General features: G+C 39.3%; 3 protein-coding genes across 4 annotated transcripts; 1 reads left to right on the top strand and 2 right to left on the bottom strand.

The window, feature by feature from the left end:
* Positions 1–527: 527 nt before the first annotated feature.
* On the bottom strand, positions 528–4,539 carry LOC115826745 (uncharacterized). The gene is made up of 10 exons (XM_030790630.1): positions 4,411–4,539; positions 4,071–4,153; positions 3,780–3,894; positions 3,495–3,655; positions 2,917–3,080; positions 2,651–2,786; positions 2,461–2,557; positions 2,251–2,320; positions 2,019–2,101; positions 528–1,920 (listed from the first exon to the last, which is right to left on the bottom strand). The coding sequence occupies exons 1-10, from the start codon at positions 4,416–4,418 to the stop codon at positions 1,191–1,193; spliced, it is 1,647 nt and encodes a 548-aa protein (XP_030646490.1). The 5' UTR covers positions 4,419–4,539; the 3' UTR covers positions 528–1,190.
* A 579-nt stretch (positions 4,540–5,118) lies between these two features.
* Positions 5,119–12,794, top strand: nsmce1 (NSE1 component of SMC5/6 complex). 2 transcript variants are annotated; one of them, XM_030790725.1, is made up of 8 exons: positions 5,119–5,189; positions 10,410–10,545; positions 10,742–10,863; positions 10,967–11,044; positions 11,269–11,415; positions 11,512–11,628; positions 12,077–12,203; positions 12,477–12,794. In XM_030790725.1, the coding sequence occupies exons 2-8, from the start codon at positions 10,428–10,430 to the stop codon at positions 12,581–12,583; spliced, it is 816 nt and encodes a 271-aa protein (XP_030646585.1). In that variant the 5' UTR covers positions 5,119–5,189; positions 10,410–10,427; the 3' UTR covers positions 12,584–12,794. The 2 variants fall into 2 exon arrangements, with proteins under 2 accessions (XP_030646585.1, XP_030646584.1); XM_030790724.1 differs by lacking the exon at positions 5,119–5,189 and adding an exon at positions 9,687–9,759.
* A 1,774-nt stretch (positions 12,795–14,568) lies between these two features.
* On the bottom strand, positions 14,569–17,651 carry kdm8 (lysine (K)-specific demethylase 8). Its single transcript, XM_030790380.1, has 7 exons — positions 16,840–17,651; positions 16,428–16,600; positions 16,122–16,254; positions 15,964–16,011; positions 15,560–15,709; positions 15,320–15,412; positions 14,569–14,943 (listed from the first exon to the last, which is right to left on the bottom strand). Exons 1-7 carry the CDS (start codon positions 17,314–17,316, stop codon positions 14,779–14,781), a joined length of 1,239 nt encoding a protein of 412 aa, XP_030646240.1. The 5' UTR covers positions 17,317–17,651; the 3' UTR covers positions 14,569–14,778.
* Between the last annotated feature and the right edge of the window lie 244 nt (positions 17,652–17,895).

Below are 17,895 nucleotides of genomic sequence, written 5' to 3'. Positions count from 1 at the left end.
ATTATAATCTACCAGCTGTGGAAGACTGTGTTTTTTGAAAAGAGGCTTAAACTAATTTTTAAAACTTTTTTTTTTCCAGTCGTGTGATTTGAAACTAAAACCTCACATTCAGGTCAAAGTTCTTTACTTACTTTACTTGATTTATTTACTTACTTATTTATTTTTATTTCATCTGCATTTCTCAAGGGAAAAAAAACCAGCAATACAATTATGAAATGATCAAAAGGCAAGCAGCGCCATTTCTGTAATATGACTGAAAGCACAGGCCTGGTCAGCCTAATGTATGAAGACCACTACTTATCCAAAAGTAAAAACAAAACAAAACAAAACAAAGAAAACAACTAGTACTAGTGGAGAAACATTTAAACCGTTCCTGAGAGAGAGAGAGAGAAAGAAAGAAGGAAAGAGAAGAGAACAGACAGTCTAGGCATGGTCAAGACACCCAAATGTTGAGTCAAAGATGCAAGAAATCTTTGTGTTTATTTACAGTATATCAAGCCATACTGAATGGAGGTCTTCATTTTTGGGCTAAATCTTATAATGTAACAGTCAACATCTCTTAGGACAAAACCATACAAGAGGAAGTTTGTGATATGACACTAAGGAGAAGACCAGACATTCTTACATATTTGAATATTCATCCACATTCATTTTCTGTAACAGATGCTTGGTGACAAATGTGATAAGTACTTTAACCAAGCACTTCCTCCATGTCTTGCAAGAGGTACTGCTTACTTTGTAACAAGCCTGCTCGACAAGATAAGAATAATGTGCAAAACACGTACAGCAACAATTACTCAACTTCATGTTCAAAGCACTTTAAGTAATTTTCCCCTCCTTAAAATGATACATACTGTCAAGAAGAAAACCGTGGCTCTCAAAAAGATCAGAAACACACAAAAGATGTTGACAACAGAGATCTTAAATGTGCTTGGTTTTGCGCTTTTGCCCTCACGCTTTTTTTTCTTTCTTTCTTTTTTTTTAAAGAACCACAGTGGCCTTGGTGCGGAAATATGAAAGGCATACTTGTGGGAATATGCAAAGCAGGTAGACAAACATTTTCTAGTGATGACTTACACAGTGCAAAAAGTGCAACTCCAAGTATTTTTTTCAGCTCCAGAGAGTCAGGCCACTCCCATTGGCCAGGGCTCAGAGTTTGGACAGCGATTGGCAGAACTTTATCACAGGCTTCATAACGCTTGGTATTCATTATCACATGGCTCAATGCCGCTGGTTAGCACAGGTAACTTGGTACAGGGTGCGTTTTTGTAGAGCGCCATTTTGTCCTTGCAGAACTGACTTAAAGCCGTGAAGTTTATTGGCTCTCGTGGCAGGCTGAGACACTGCATCTCTGCGCTGTTTTCTTTCCTGGTGACCTCACTGAAACTCTGATAACCAGCATCCAGACTCTCAATCTCGAGACCTACTGGTGGAGAAGCGCTAACTGAACAGCTGCTAACTGGTCCATAATCAAAATCAGTTGGTATGAGAGGCGTGCATTTGCCAAACAAAACAGGGATTGACATCTCACTTCCACTGGAATGATAAGCAGAGTCACACCTGATCACTTTTGGTCTTAAAAACGAAGATTCGTTCTGAGACGATTCTTCATAAGTCTTGTTGTTGTAGAAAGACGATCCAGAACCTTTTCCAGAGTCTCCTTGGTTGTCAGGACGATATCCGTCCGATGATTCCAGATTTCCACAAACGTTATAAGAATCATTATTGTGGACAACATTTGATAGTTGAAGAGATGGATTGAACTGACTTAAGATTTCAGATACGGCCTTTTCAACCATATCTTGCATGTTGTTCTGTTCCTGACAGACTGGAAAAACATTTGGGTAATCAACTGAGGCTGAGCCTGTGTTAACAGTTTGGTTACTGTTTCCTGTGCTATCATCAGCCAGTGAAGGAGCCCTGTGATGAAATGAAAAGAAAAAAAAAGAAAATACTCAGGTTGTTATAGTAGACTAGAGGTGACCCGCATTTGCATATAAAAGCAAATAATTCCTTACCAGTGTTTTTCTTCTATGTCCAGTTTAGGAATTTCCACTTGAACTGATGATGTGTCAATTTGCATTGGATGCAAAATTGAAAACTGAAATAAAGCGAATTAAACATGAAAAAGTGCTTCACATTTAAAAAAAAAAAAGCTGAATTCTGATCACATTACGAGCACAACCTCCATGTATTGAATAATATCTTAATAAACACTAAACAGGAAATAGTAAGCATAAAAAAATTCACCTTGTGTTCATCTGGAATCAAATCTATTTTTGAAGGTTTAGGAAGTTTATCCCACCACTGTTTCTTGACCCTGAAAAGTTTGCAGAGAAAGATTCCAATGTAAGAATGTCCAGAATTGACTTATTCAGTAATAATTTGACAACAGTGCGCACACACACACACATACGCACACACACACACACACTCAAAAACCAGAAATAAACGACTTACTTTCCATAGTAGTAAAAGGAAATGCTTATAACAATCATGAGAATGGCACACAAGACCACAACGATCAAAAACTCGTAGACTCTTGGAGGAGATGCAGCTGGAGGATACATAGAGAAGAAATTTTAGATTTGGGTTAAGACAAACAATACAACACATTATAGACAGCTGTAGACTTTAGAAGAAGACTTACGAGTGGTAAATTCATATTCATCACTGAAGTCACTGAATCTGGACCCAAACTCAGGGCTTATACACCTGATGGTTACGACATAGTTGGTGTTTGGCTGCAAATGCTCGCCCACTATTTCAAAGGATCTTGAGTCCACCTTAACATAAATAAAGCATAGTCAAAAAAAGCTTTTTTCCTTGTTGACAAAAGTTATTTTCCTTGTTAACAAAAAAAATCTGTTTATAATGGTTATGAGAATGTATTGCTCTGAGGTAGTGATATCATACCTCTCTTGTGTACGTTTGTGTATCTCCCTTGATCCTGTAGCTTAGGTGTGTCACCAAAGTTTGAGGGAAATAGGTACGCTCGTCATAGTTGTGCTTCCAAGTGACAATGAAATTTCCATGTTTTGTTTTATTTACTGATAAGATGGTTGGAGCTTTGGGTTTAACTGCCGAGAATAAATACCAAGACAATAATCACACAGCTGTTTGAAGACTGATGTTACTCACTAAAACGATTCCTCTCCAATATTCTACCTAAGAGGAAGTCAACTCTCCACTTTCGAGCTAACACATCTGAAAGAGCTACATATGTTCTTTATAAGAGTCCGATGTTGGAACCATGTATGTGAAAAGACGAATAGAAAGGCAGATGCCTATAAGAAGAGTTGGTTTCCACAGTTCGATGTTAAGTTTCAACAAATCGGACGATGTTAACCAAATTTGTGTGTATTATGACATCTTTTGAAAGAAGGAAACTGAGAGCATGCATCACACATAAAGTATATTTTACAGTAATGGGTGTCACTGAATAAAATAAAATCTGGTAAACAAAACCACAATTACACACGGAATATACTCACTAATTTCTGTGGATTTAAATGATTTGGTTCGCTCGGTTTGTTTTCCATTTAGGAGATGAACAGTGTACGTGTCTCCATAAGCGAAAAATGGCACTTTCACCTTACAGTGACATTTGAAAGTTGCATTAATATCCATCGTTGTGAAATTGCACCGGAATGAACTGCAGAATGAGAAAGACAAATCGGCACACAAGTCCAGTGAACTGTGAATCAAAAGAACCTCGTCACTTGGAGGGCAAAATGGAAAACAAAATCTTTGTAGTTTCGTTTTTATTAAGTTCTTACCTGTTTATTACTTCCACTCTGTATTCAGCGCAGCTGATGGGTTTGTCGGAGGTCACGTCGCAGTTCATATCTGTTTCATAGTCAATGAGGCACTGCAGATCCACGGTTTTGGCCACTGAAATTATTCGGACAGTTTGGATGTTTTCGTTTTATCCACTGGGAACATTTTTTATTCGAATTTCGACCGGCAACATCAAGAAATTTACTACAGCGCGCGTAATACTTAAACAAAAGCAAAGTAGATAAAAATAGAGGAAACCAAATAAATAGATACATAAATAAACAACTTACTGTAGGCCAACGAAGGGTTGAAGAATCTGGGAAGCAATACTACGACGAACCATGCTGTTTCCCAAAACATACTGCCGTTATGCCTTTAAAATAGACCAAAAAAAAAAAAAAAGGCTGAATGCGACGTTACATGCCCCACCTACACCTTTTATATAAACATCATTTATTAAGGAGGTATAGAGAGAGTTACGGTTGGTTACTGGGGTAATCAGCAATTGCAAAATAAAGTGCTGAAGTCCACACGCTTAACAACAATTTCACCCAAACTTTGATAAACGTCTTCTCAAACCAGCTTCAGAAGTGAAAGGAACCGCGGACTCCTCCTTGATTGGACATTTACCTAGCCATGATGTTTTGGTCCACTTTAAAAGAAAGTCGTACAAATTAGGTCCAGTCGTTCAGCCTATATATTCACATAAGTGAATATATGTATACGGTTTTTTAAAAAGATAAACCTATGTATGTTAAAGCAAGACCACAACACCAACTTTTCAGAAACAACACTACCGTACTTCCCTTTACGCAGGAATGGTCTAGGGTAACGTGGGCGGGTTTTATTGGAAACACGTTTTCCAACGCGCCCTTCAAGCTTAAGCTGATCTAGCATCAGTTGTCTTTGTCCTTTTTCTCATTGTTATTGGACCAGGCAGAATAAAAACTGTCTGGGGTACAGATTCACAGCTGTTGGCGAAGGGAAGGAAGCGAAGACGTATTGCTATGGAATTGTCACAGCCCCGGCTGGTCGTGTCTTACAGGTTCTACGAACAAAGTGATCAAACAATGTATGTACAATTTTTACTTTCAGGACACTTTCACTCTTCTACATGAAATTAGTTAAGGCTCTGATATTACTTTTGTCTTTATACAATTCAGAATCATCATTTTCACTAATTTATTTAGCCCGTGTACATCTACATTATTGATCTGAACAGATTTAAAATAATATTCAATACCGTCTTAAAACACGCTTAGAATTGTGAGGGACCTGATGTTTATCTAAATATCCTACTGACTACCTATTTGACATAAAGTCATTTGGATGCCGTGGCACCAACATGGTTCATATCTCCTCGTAATGGATATTATGCTACGCAAGACCACCTGAAGATATTTCAGCAAGTAAGATAATTATTTACCATTCAATCTGTCAAGTAGCAGTCTCTGACTATAGAAAAATAACGGCATCTTTACACAATACACAATATTCTTTTAAAGATCAAGCTGATACGCCTCATTATTCCGTTCATCCTGCATTTTCTTTAACAGCCACTACTAGCACTGCTACTTCTAATGTCAAATTTAACTAGCATTTTTCAAAATGTGCAAGTACTTTAAAACACGGTAGTGAAGACATAGTACTAGTAAAGCAAGGTAGACGAGCGACGAAAAGAAATACAAAGAACAGAAGTAAATTGTTCCCAGAAGTAGACTAAACCAGTAAAACTGTAAAAACCACAACAAAAAAGAACAACAATGTGCATGATCAAAAAAAAAATGTTTGTATAAACTGGTGGGTTTTTCATCTGGAGTTGAAAACATATGAGTCAGAGTCTGATTTCAATGGAAGGGGAATTCCAGATGGAAGGGATAGAAATGCTGAAAATGGTCTTATCTGTGGAGTGAAACTGTATGTGATTGATTAATTTGGCAAATAAAGTATAATAAAGATGGCAGAGTCTGGTGATCAGGGAGATTGAGAGAGGGAATATGTATGGAATATCTCAAAAAGACACAGGGTGGGGCTTCACAAACTCCTCGGGTTTCATACGTGACCACTGTAACTGGTGAGGGACGGGCAGAATACGCTGTCAGGGTCCGACGTGGGACCATGTGAACATGTGGTTACATACTGAGTATTGTAACTGGCATTCTACAGTACGATGTGATTCACTGGTTATGACATGAGGTGAGGAAAGCGTGAGTCATAATCTCAGAAAGTGATCTGGTGAATGAAGGGGTGGATATGGGTGATGTCTTTTAGTTTAAAACAAATAATAATAACAATAATAACAACAACAATAATAATAATAATAATAATAATAATAATAATGAAAACAACAGCAAAAAAAACCAAACAAAATAATTTGATTTTTTTTTTCCAGCAGGATAGATGAGGCCTCTGTCAGTGATGATTTAGAATTTTCCAAGCTTTTTGAAGAGTAATTAGGACGAAACTGATAAAAAAAAAGATCTGTTTTTTTTAAGGTTGAATTTTTGAAGGTCAGAAGCCATCCAGGTTTTGATATAACGGTCGCTTAAAGAGATAACGTGGGAGGGACAATTCTCGGTTTGGTGTCAAGGCAGAGTCTGACAACGACAGCTTTGAAGTGAAATTGAAGTCCATGTTTACAGATGATATATGAATTGCCAAGGGAGGGTACATATATAGAATGACATTGCCAAGAGATAGTATGTAACACTGTTTGACAACTTGATGGATGAGTGCTGAAGTAGATTTGAGTTTCCTCAAGCCAGCAAACTACCCTTCGATCTAATGATCAGGTCCGCGCCATTCCTCTGATTTTTATTTTGTTCTTCTTCAGAGAAACAAGTTAATACCTGTGCCAACCACCAAAGATTAGTCTGATAAATTCTGCATTTCGTTATGTTGACTTAGCCTGGCTGTGCAGCAAGGAGAAGGTCATTAAGTCATTAAGAGCTACGAAAATTGCTCTTTGGAAACGCTGTTGGCAGGGGCTTCTCGAGTTGATTGGAGAGAGGTGCTGCTGAAGCTGAAGAGTTACAGCACAGTCAGTGTCCGTGGCTTAGTACAGCAGTTTGGAAAAGATTTGGTAATAGGTTTTGATTTTTTTCCAGAATGGATTGGACATCGTCTCAGCCCTAAGAGTACAGTGCTAAAGGATAGTGATATATAAACACTTTGGTTACTTAGGGGTGTAAAGATTCACTGATACGCAACGGAAACCGGTTTGAACGTTGAAGATTCGTCTACATCGATAAGCGGACCCCTGGATCGATTTAACGTACCATGACCGGTCGATGGCTCGATTCTGAAGTTACGAATCGGTTGACTGAATATTTGCTGCGAATTCTTCTTAAGTAGGATAAACTAAGCTGCTGGGCAAGACTCACTGATCTAACCTTACAAGTCATGTTACTTTCAAAATAATAATGACCGCCTCTCAGTCGCTAATAAATCTGCACATCGTCTCGCGTTGACCTTTTACCTTTTACGAGTAGCATTGCTTGCAAGGTAAAAACAAGAACAACATGTCCGACAATGCTGACACGATTTACAGTGCGCCAGTAAATCTAAAATCTAATTTTTGGAAGACATTTGGATTTAATATAAACGAGGGAAAACTGGACAAAAGTCTGGCCATTTGCAAGATGTAGAACAGCGATAATGTCAAAATGTTTGTTCATACAGTCTGTCTTTTTAGTCTAACTATGTCTGTTGGAAAAGTAATAAACACAAAGACATGTAATTCCGAAACAAGACGTAATTTTACGAGAATAAAGTCGTAATTGTAGGCTACTAGAGGGAAAATATCAGAGGAGTAGCCTGCCGACTACACAGGGGCGTAGCCAGAACTTTTCTACTGGGGGGCCAGCCAAGTCCACTCATTTCATTGGGGTGGCACTTGGCAGCGTATGATAAAAGCTACTTAAAATCTGTCGAAGATTGCGGTAGACTATTTAATAACGCCAACAGATAGACTATATAACCCTGTAGCACTTAAAGAGTGTGGAATGGCCTTGTGCACATAAGAAATCTAGAGGCACATGCACTGGTGTTACTTACCTGTGCAACCGAGTTAACACAGCAACCATATGCACTGAATTTAGACAGGTAGGATATATCATTTGGCAGTCTTAATTTCAAGATGACAGTTCACACAAGAATGTCAATTTGTCCATTTATTTCAAGTGTCACATAAGCAAGCCGGGGGGGGGGGGGGGGGGGCAACGGAGGGGGGCCAAGCTTTTATCAGTGGCCACCACGTAGCTACGCCCCTGCGACTACATTAAAATGAGGAACGTGGAGCGTCTTGCGAAGTTATAGGCTACTTTAGTATAGGTTTCACAAATAACGAAATACTTAATCTTTTGGCACATCAGCACCACTTTATCATGACTTATTTCTTGTAAAATTGCGACTTTATTCTCGTAGCATTACGACTTTATTCTCTCAATATTACGACATTATTCTCGAAATCTCAGAATTTGATGCTTATGATAATTTGAAGGTGAGCATTGCCACTTTTATAGAATTGGCTTATTTTAATATATAATGGAAAATGAATGTCTACATGAAGCAAATGTTAAGAACTGTATCAGATTGCATCGTCTAGAATCATACCGAATGGAATCGCACCAGATCGTTCCGTATGCAAATGTATCGTCCTTGAATCCTATGGCAGCGCATGTATACGTCTCGGATCGTCTTATAAGGGAGAGATGCACACCCCTAATGGTTACAGTGAAGTGGATGGGAAACTGAAGGAGGTGAGGATTAAATTACAGGAAAGATTGAAGGCTTCGGACTTATTCATTTAATTTATTCGCTAAGGAAACTGAAGAAAGAGATAAATTCAAAACAGAGGTGCTTTATGTGAGTTGGGAACAGTTCAAGAGGGAGGAAGTCAGCTGCTGAAAGGAAAAGGAAGAAATTAATAACTGAAAGAACTCAAAAAGAAAAACATTCTTGGACCTCATAGGCTGACAGAGTAATACAGTCATGGGTAGTTGTTGTCCAGTGTGTTTGTTTAATTGTAGGTTTAAATAAGTAAAGTAAATTCTACATGATTGCGCACACACACTGAGAACAGCGCTCTGTATTTAACCAATACACCAGTAGTGAACACACACAACAGACGCAGGAGCAGTGGGCAGCATTCCTCTGCGCCAGGGGAGCGTTAGGGTTAAGGACACACAGCCATGGATGTTGGGCCTGGGAATCGAACCGGCAACCCTCCAGTCACAAGCCCAGTTCTCTAACCTTTAGACCACGGCTTTAGAAAAAACCAATGTAAGGAACCAGTAATCAAAGACTTTTGCTCTGGAAACAGGTGCTATTGCACATTGTTGGGGCCCATCATGTCTACAGAGAACAGTTGTTGTTGATGGAGGGCGTAACTTCAATTGTATCAACTGCACTTGATAACAGTGTTTAAATTAAAATGACCTGTTTTAAGTAATAATAATAATAATGATAATAATAATAATAATAATAATAATAATAATAAAAAGATTTCTGTGGTTCTGTTAGGACAGCAAATCTCAACTCCAGTCCTGGGGGTCCAATGTCCTGCACATCTTTGTTTTAACTCTTCATTATCACAGTGATTTGAGCTAATCAAGGGCTTGATGATCAACTGATCAGTGGAATCAGGTGTGTCAGTCCTGAGTTAAAACAAGACGTGCAGGACAGTGGGCCCCCAGGACTGGAGTTGAGAATCACTATGTTAGGACATCAAAAGACTCCTCTCAGAGATCATTCATTAGACATCCTTATGCTGTGATATGACAGTGACTACTATGATTTTTTAATCGGCACATATTTTCCTAAAGCGACCATGAGTTCAATCTATTTGTTCTCATGAGTGGACTCTTACTTTGAAAAGCTCTACTTTTAACGACTCTTACTGAGGAAAACAAAGTCTTTTCCGGTTTCTGAGTTTTTAGCGCTAATTACTTTACAGGCATCTGAGCACTGGGAAAGCAGGTAGGTTGGGGAATACTTTTGTGATACAATGCAAGTCTTAAAGTTGTTCCACGATTATTACTTGTCTATTACACGACTGGCCACGTCTATATTATTGTTTATGTTAAATTGAGCTGGTCGAATAATCCAACTAGTCACGTTACCGCTTACTCTGAAGTCTCCGTTGATAAGCTTAACAGTAAGAGAACTCCAACCGCCAGTTATAGAAATACATTTTAAAGCGATTCAAAACAAATTAGGGGAGTGTACCGTTAACCCCCCGTAATCAACATGGTTTGCATTGGCATGGTGCAAGTATAGACTCCTCAAACGGCCAAGCTCTTGAAACTAAACAATGCACCACAGAAAACCCGGTTAGGACTTATTCAAATTAATCCCACTAAAATGTCACCCTTGGACAACGCACGTGAGCCCTACCTTCTCTACAATGAAATTTGCGAGTAGAACTCCTTTGTCTTCGGTGACGGCATGGTATACATGTTAACCTTTAGGTTGGAGTCCAAAAGTATGGTCACGTTGTATGAGCTGAGATAGTGACCTGTTCCTGAGGCACTTTCAACGTTATCGTCCCCGCTGCTTGCATTGGTTTTCCCCAAAATATTGCTGGTTTAGTAGTTTAACTGTTAAATTGTGAACCTTGTAATTCACAGTGAAACAGCCTAAGTAATATGAATCGGTCAATGGGAGACAGCCACAGACGGTTCCTACAAACCATGATGAGTAACGGTATAATTGACAATATCCAGGCCAGGGCGCTTCACCAGCACTGTTGTGAGGTCCATAGCGGTAAGGGTCTTCCTGTTGCTAAAAGACGACTTTATTATTATTATTATTATTATTATTATTATTATTATTATTATTTATTATTTTTCAGGGAGCAAATAGTTTTTGAAAAGTCACTTAAACCAATGTAGAGTTTTAAAGTTAGTAGAGGCACTTATTCCACTGTTTATTTTTTAAACCATTTATCTTCTTTTTGTAGGACACTATATTCCTGACAAATTAGACGAATTCATTGACGTCATCAACGCTCAACTTCAGCCCATGTTTATGAACATCAGAAAAGCCATGTCGGAGGAAGATGGCCTTCAGTATTATGCCTTGGTTAGTCTGAATGTATTGTTTTTAAATTGGTGTTAAAACTGGCATTTAGTACAGAACCTTGTCATGTAAACTCTTAAAGCTTCAACTGTTCCATTTCATTTAGGTAAACTTGACTGAAACAGACATTACAAGAATGTCATCTGATTATGCTGACAACGAGTTGGAATTGTTCAGGAAAGCGGTAAATAGACATGTTAATCTAGATACAAATTTTAATGTGTGTGTGTGTGTGTGTTTGATTTTTTTTATTGTCAAATTGCCTCTAGAAGTAAATGATTGTTTTATCTGCTCATGACCTAAATCCAGTGTATGAACTGACTTGATGGACAACCTGTTTGTTTAGATCAAACTATGAACTGAGCTGTTTGTGCAAATGGTCCTAAGCCTAGACCACGTGTTTAACAGATGGATCTGATTGTGGACTCTGAAAACGGTACTGCGTCTTCCACTGATATTCTGAACTGCGCTGATACCCTGCAGACCAAGAAACTGAGGAAAAAGGAAGCAGAGCTTGTCTTGAATAAATTTGTCCAGGACAAGTGGTTGAATGAGGTACATCTTCAATGATGAAAATTGTTTTTTTTTGTTTTTTTTAATCGAACCCATCCTTGTTGCGTATTACAATGCCTATGGCTTATTTTACTACAGAAACATGGTGAATATACCCTAAGCACCCGCTGTATCACAGAAATGGACCAGTACATACGCACAATGTACAGAGATCTGGTTAAAATCTGTCACGTATGTCACAACATTGCCCTGCAGGTAAGAGCATGTGAGACTGAACAAGCCACTGGGCTACATTCTCATCCAGTCCACATTCATGTATTTTTCCATAAGATTTGTTGACATTCAAAAAAATATGCCTTCATTCCTTCATCGAAACAGAGGGTAACCCATCTGTAACATTATCTTGAGGAATGAATTTAACATAATAATTATTTAGTAACATAAGGTGAGAGTTGACCAGAGTCAAAGCATTCACTGTCTGACTGGTATCAGTCCCCTGACTCCACAGACAGGAGTTTTCGCACTGTAAATGGGACTGTATGCTAACCATGTTCTTTAAAAGTCTCTGTCTTCTACAAGGAACTGTTCAGATATGTTTTGGCCAATTGAACAGAAAGTCTAAAGTAGAATCATTAAATTTTGGTACACTTTATATAACAGTGTCTCCCCCCCCCCCCCCCCCCCCCCCCCCTCTTTTACTCAGAGCCAAATGTGTGAGAATCCAGGCTGCGGCATTAAGATGCACCTTCCGTGTGTGGCTCGATATTTTAAGGGACGCAGCGACCCGCATTGCCCGGCTTGCTCAGACTTTTGGCCCCACGAGATCCCAGGTAAAGCCCTTTTGTTTCTGAAAGAAAAAGCACTGCACAGAAAAAAAAACAAAGTGTAAAACTGGTCCAGAGAACTTTGAAAATGGGCACCCCTTTCAAAATATTCTTTTTTTTTTTCCCTTTTGAAAAGGCAGAAGAATCACTATCATTTTTTTTAAGAATCGTTTTGTTTAATTTTTTTTTTTTTTATGCCAGTGCCAGGACCCGCCTAACCCGATTGAGCCGTGTTTTTTTTTTTTTTTTTTTTTTTTTTCTGACCCCTATGTTTTTCAGAGTTTCACCGACGTCAGTCCCAAGCCTCACAGAGCCAGTTTTCGTCAGCGAAGGAGAACACTGCTCCTGCACCATCCACTTCCTCTTCGCGCAGATCCAGACGATAGTCCTGTTTGGAGGTTTTTCACGCTTGTTGCCAAATGCGTCTCTTTCTGTTGGAGTTTCTTCCGGATATCCCATAACAGTAAAGCTTGTTGTTTACATGTGGTTTGTTTTGAAAGAAGGTTATGAATTAAATACATGTGTATAAATTGGATAAAATGTTTTTTTTTTATTCTGTTCTTGCCCTGACTGCCCATTGCAATCTTGCCAAAGTTTCACCAGTTGGTTTTTAATATTTGTATGTAAGAAAATCTTTGATATGTTTATCTTTGTTCATGCATAAGTCTTTTGAGTAAAAACATTGTTTTTCAAATTGTTGCCTGTGGCTTATTACACGGATTTTTCTACATGGAAAATGTATCTGAATTTCGTGTATATTTACACTATTAGCATTTAAACAAGTGTGTGTGTGTGTATATATATTCATATTATTAGACCAAAAGGAAATGTCAAATGTCAACAAAGGGGTATTTCCCAAGTACTACTTTTAGTATGCAAATTCTACAGAGTGAAACTTCTAATGAAATAGGCTTTAAAAAAAAAAAAAAAGACCATAAATTAGACTGTGAGTCACGTAGCCTCGCTCCAACAGCTCATTTGACTTATATCTGTGTCCATGGCTGTAGCGCCAAGTTGTTTTTCACTTCAGTTCGATTCATCTCCAGTGTTTTCATAGGAACCTATTTAACCGCACCCACGTTTGATACAGCTTGGCCTTCAGATAAGGAAATGTACCCAAAACCACTGCTGATAGTCTAGCTGAATCCTCTTGTGTAAGGAAAACCGTTGTTTGAGTTTACACAGACAAAATAATGCATCAAGACAAAAGGTGACCGTGGTGGCGCTGTTCAGAAACATTTGCTTTGAAGTCAGGTCATGAACAAGTGAACGTTTCAGCTACAAGTCTTTAGTGTTACCTTACAGGATCTACAGGTTCACCAACCACCATTCGTTCTATAACTCAGCAATTATGATTTCTATTAAAATATAAGTTGCACTCATGGGCCAGGTACAGCTTTCTAGTACCTGGTTGAATCCTACATTGCTTCTGCGGTGGGATGCCGGTGTGTGCTAACGCAATGGTATCATCCACTTGCTCTAGACTGGACAGTGTCGCATTCATGCCCGAGAGTCCGTTCCATCTCCCCTGGAAGGACCAGCTACAGTTCTTTTGCCGGTGCCTTGGTCCAGGGCACTCACAGGAGTATTAACCGTACGTGTCTTTCGTGGTGAGGGGTGGGATGGGAAGAAATCAGAGCGCCCGGAGGAAACCCACGCAAACGCGGGGAGAATGTGCAAACTCCACACAGAAAGGACCTGGGATGGCCGGGGGTTGGAACCCAGGACCCTCTTGGTGTGAGGCAACACCGAGCCACCGTAAAGCACCGTGGAGTATTATTCTATGATGAGGGTTAAACTGTAGCGATGACAGTAGGCACCTGGTCAGCACCAGTGTTCAGATGTGCTGTGGTGTTCAAGTGTGACTCAGTTGGGCGCGCCAGAAAAACATTTCATCAAACATCGCATGGCAATCACCAGCCTCTGGAACTGATGCCAGACAGGATGGGTGAGTGGGTGGGTGGACTCACGCTTACAGCAAATCCTGCCTTTACCAGCAGCACAATGTAACAGGATCCAGGAGGCATTACAACTACCTCACAGCCGTCCAGTATCAACAACAACCTGCTCTCTGGGGACACTTCTCTGTGCACAAAATTCTCAAGAGAGCAGCTATTCCAGTGCAACGTATAAACATTCAGTTGAACTGTAACGGACCCTTGATGCTCACATATGTACTTTATATGGTATCCCACAGCCATGAGACTTACTGTGTGGGGGGGTGAACTGTCTTCATTCCTACTAGACTGGTCACTGAGTATATGTCAAAAAAAGAAAACCAAAAAAGGTTAATACTTTTTTTAATGTAATTGAACACAGTGTACACAAAATACAAAATATCTTTTACCAATTAGATGGGCCTGGCATGAAGTCAGAAATTCTTTGGTAAAATGGTGGATTGTTGGTGGGTTGATAGCTGATTTGTTTATGCTTAAAACATTCTTAAAAACATACAACACCATCTTTGGTCTCGAGGAATTTACCCCCCCTCACTTTTTCGGTTGATAATACTGAAGAGGAATTTCCCTCTAAAACAGAACCAACCATCTGACTTTTCTCTCTGTAGGGAGTGGTTCCATGGTCACGTCCACCAAAAACTAACAGAAAAACTGAGCTCCAGAGAGCGTACATAATGCCAGTATTTAACAGGGATGAACAGAACGTCTCCAGGCTGAAGTACACAATCCTGAAAGGAAGCTTTTAGGAAATCTGGGAATCGCTCCATGTCTGGATCCTCCACCTCCACCTTCACAAAACATACAAACATTGTCATCCAAAAAAAAAAAAAAAAAGCCGGTTTACTTTGGACGATTCTACTGTAATCATTCAGTTGTTTCAGTTGGTTTTTTTTTTACTTTTAAAATTCTGGCAAACAGACTTACTTGAACTCAAGGACACTGACACAACATCAGCACTCCTACTCATTAAAGATTATCTTTGTATACAAGAGGATTAACTGATAATTTTGTAATGTAGTTTCCTATTAAAAACTGAGCAAACTAAACAAGTCTCACAGCTGGCCTATTTGATACAACTGGGCCATGAATTATCAGTCCTAGTTTTATTTAACTTCACACACCAACAATAGTTCTAGAGACATTTGAGTGAAAACTGTGTTTTACCTGACTGGTGTTGTGTAGAAGCTGAGATTGGTGGGGATAAACATATTTTGTCTCCTCTGGGCTATACAGACGAATATACTTTGTCCCAACCACCTGCCATACAGACAGGAAACACATTACAGCTTTAAACCAAGGTTTAAAAAACAAACAAAAAAAAACACCCCAGTGTCTTCAGCACTTTTTGGCCTGTTGGTGGAGTTTGAATGAAAAGTGTAAACTGTTCAGATTTGTAATGCTTACTTGTGACAAAAAGTTCTGTTGGGGATCCTGGTGAAGAGGAGAAATGGTACCCCCAGGTCCGAACCAAGCATTTATGGTGATATCACCTTCATCTCCTTCACCAAGACAACAGTAGTCAGGGATACGGATGTCTTCTTTTAACTCTGGGACCTTGGAGGAAAAAAAAAATCAACGCAGAAGTCAACTCTACCTCTCCACAGAATATAGACTGTATATCTGTACTGTATTTGAAATAGTTGTTTTTACCACATGCTGTACTTGTAATGACAGACAACAGTATAATGTGCAAACTAAAATCAAAGAGAGAGAAATGGACAGTACTACATTAGGATAAAAGATTAGTCTGGGCTGAAAGAACTACAAGTCGCAAGCCAAGCAGTCATTACGACTTGAGTTGCTCTGACCTGATCAAACAGCTGATGTTGAGCCAAATATCCAATACCACCTGCTCCCTATATGTAAAACAGATCAATTGAAAGGACAAAACGTCAGCCTGTATTTCATATAGAATGCATTGAATTGCAGGCTAGTCTAGTCCTGAGAATCGAATGAAGGATCTTACTTTGCCAAGAATGTAGTGGTCTATGAATTCATTTACTGTCAGGAGTCTCTGTCCCCATTCCTCATCAGTGTACTTGGATCCAATCTCAACAGGAACGGTACGGCAACCAGCTACACTACGCAAGTAGTCTATGCTTTAAGAATGCAAACAGTTTGGAAGACTTTGGATTAAAAAAAAAAAAAAAGCCAGTAAACGACACTCAGTAATCTGGAAAGGTCATTTTGGCACGTAGCAAGGGTAAGCTTTTGTAAAAGAACACAATTATAATTTAGCGATATGTTATTAAGAATGGATTGGTGATAATACCTCCATGGATGCTCTTTAAAGGCAGGCCAGTGGTCAATGATCCCCTCTAATACAACAGGTTTTTGGGGAACCAGAAAATCCGACCTAAAACTCTCTAACGATGGACACCGTATTCGTGGAACTGCTGTTGCTGGGACTATTTTGGGTACGGACACACAGTCTCTCTTCACTCTCTGTATAAATAATAAGATTCAAAGAGCAGGGATTTCAGACAGGATCCTAATCTTAAAAACAGAGTAAAATTCATTCATTATTGTATCAAGACATAGTTATAAATAGATATATTCTATATGATTTCAGGAAAACTTAAATTAATTGTAGGCTTTATCTACAGCTTCCCCGTTGACCTGAACACTAAACCTGTGCAAAGACAGACAGTGTTGTTTTGTCCAAACTAAAGTAAAAAATTCACCTTTACACTTGGTTGATCACTTAGAACTAGTGCATGAGAGTCTTTTGTCTTCAAATTAGTTTTCAGAGTCCTCACAAGCTTTTGCAGAACATCGTCCATAATAGCAGCTCCCATTAACAGGCCCATGTCGCAGGCTTTTATGGCCTCTTGGACTCTAGCCTCCCGCGCATCTCCGTGACACAGACTCACTGCTTTGAACAGGCAACCGTACGAGTAAACTCGTCTCCACTCTTTGTCGACGTCTCGCCAGGTACCTGTGTTTAGCTTCTCCCAGGAGAAATCCAAAATGATTTGGGCCCTCTCAAGACATAATGACTGATCTGCTGAAGCGTAAAGCTGCTGTCTGGCCTGTTTTAGGATCTCCAACAAACTTGGTTCAACCTTATCACTAAACTCTAATGAAAACTCAGTCTCAGTCGAGGGCAAAACGGCACGAATATCAGACCAAATCTGATCCATAAACTGAAGTGTATGCATATGATAACCTGGAGCAATGTGTAAAAGAAAAAATCCTCACAGACATCAATTCAGGCAAGAAAACTACGGAGGTTGCTTCGTTGGCTGAACCCGGTAACTAATAATCGTTTTCACTACATAATCGCTGTCAACATTTAGCAAATAAATTAAGACACAAATCGTGCTTCTTTACTCATGTCACGTGTGGGAAACAACGCTGGTTCAGTTATCAACATTTAGCTGCAATTTAAAAGTAGTGACGTTTTCAACCAGTTAAATACAACCTAAATCACGCTGTCGGAAAGCAAGGACTTAAAGGATGTGGCAGTCTCCTGTGTGACAGCGATCAGCAGCGAGGAGAGGTCTATGAACCTCCACCATGAAGTGAACGTGCGTCACACTAAAATAAATCCGTGTGGCTACAAAGCTTGTAACAAACGGCCGCGCAGATACGAATTGATGCCTTTTGGGTGTTCTGAGGATTTTTGTATTCGCAAGACCGTTTTTGTTTTTTCAAGCGTGAAATGTATCTCTTCTGACCATGCAGTCGGAAGCTATTAAGCTTTTACCATTAAACATGTCTAAAGGTTAAATTAGAAG

The sequence above is a fragment of the Chanos chanos genome, chromosome 13 (genome assembly GCF_902362185.1).
Source record: "Chanos chanos chromosome 13, fChaCha1.1, whole genome shotgun sequence".
Taxonomy (NCBI): Eukaryota; Metazoa; Chordata; class Actinopteri; order Gonorynchiformes; family Chanidae; genus Chanos; species Chanos chanos.
Note: the sequence above shows the minus strand (reverse complement) of the source record. Positions and strands in the feature narration are given on the sequence as shown.

Coding starts and splice junctions, on each gene's coding strand:
- LOC115826745 (XM_030790630.1), bottom strand. Junction 3,081..3,494: donor ATTTAAATCCACAGAAATTA/GTGAGTATATTC, acceptor TATTCTCGGCAG/TTAAACCCAAAGCTCCAACC. Junction 1,921..2,018: donor GACATAGAAGAAAAACACTG/GTAAGGAATTAT, acceptor ATTTCATCACAG/GGCTCCTTCACTGGCTGATG.
- nsmce1 (XM_030790725.1), top strand. CDS start 10,428: ATGAATCGGTCAATGGGAGACAGCCACAGACGGTTCCTACAAACCATG. Junction 11,045..11,268: donor TGGAATTGTTCAGGAAAGCG/GTAAATAGACAT, acceptor CGTGTTTAACAG/ATGGATCTGATTGTGGACTC. Junction 11,629..12,076: donor GTCACAACATTGCCCTGCAG/GTAAGAGCATGT, acceptor TCTTTTACTCAG/AGCCAAATGTGTGAGAATCC.
- kdm8 (XM_030790380.1), bottom strand. CDS start 17,316: ATGCATACACTTCAGTTTATGGATCAGATTTGGTCTGATATTCGTGCC. Junction 16,012..16,121: donor ACCACTACATTCTTGGCAAA/GTAAGATCCTTC, acceptor TTTTACATATAG/GGAGCAGGTGGTATTGGATA. Junction 14,944..15,319: donor TTCTACACAACACCAGTCAG/GTAAAACACAGT, acceptor TGTTTTGTGAAG/GTGGAGGTGGAGGATCCAGA.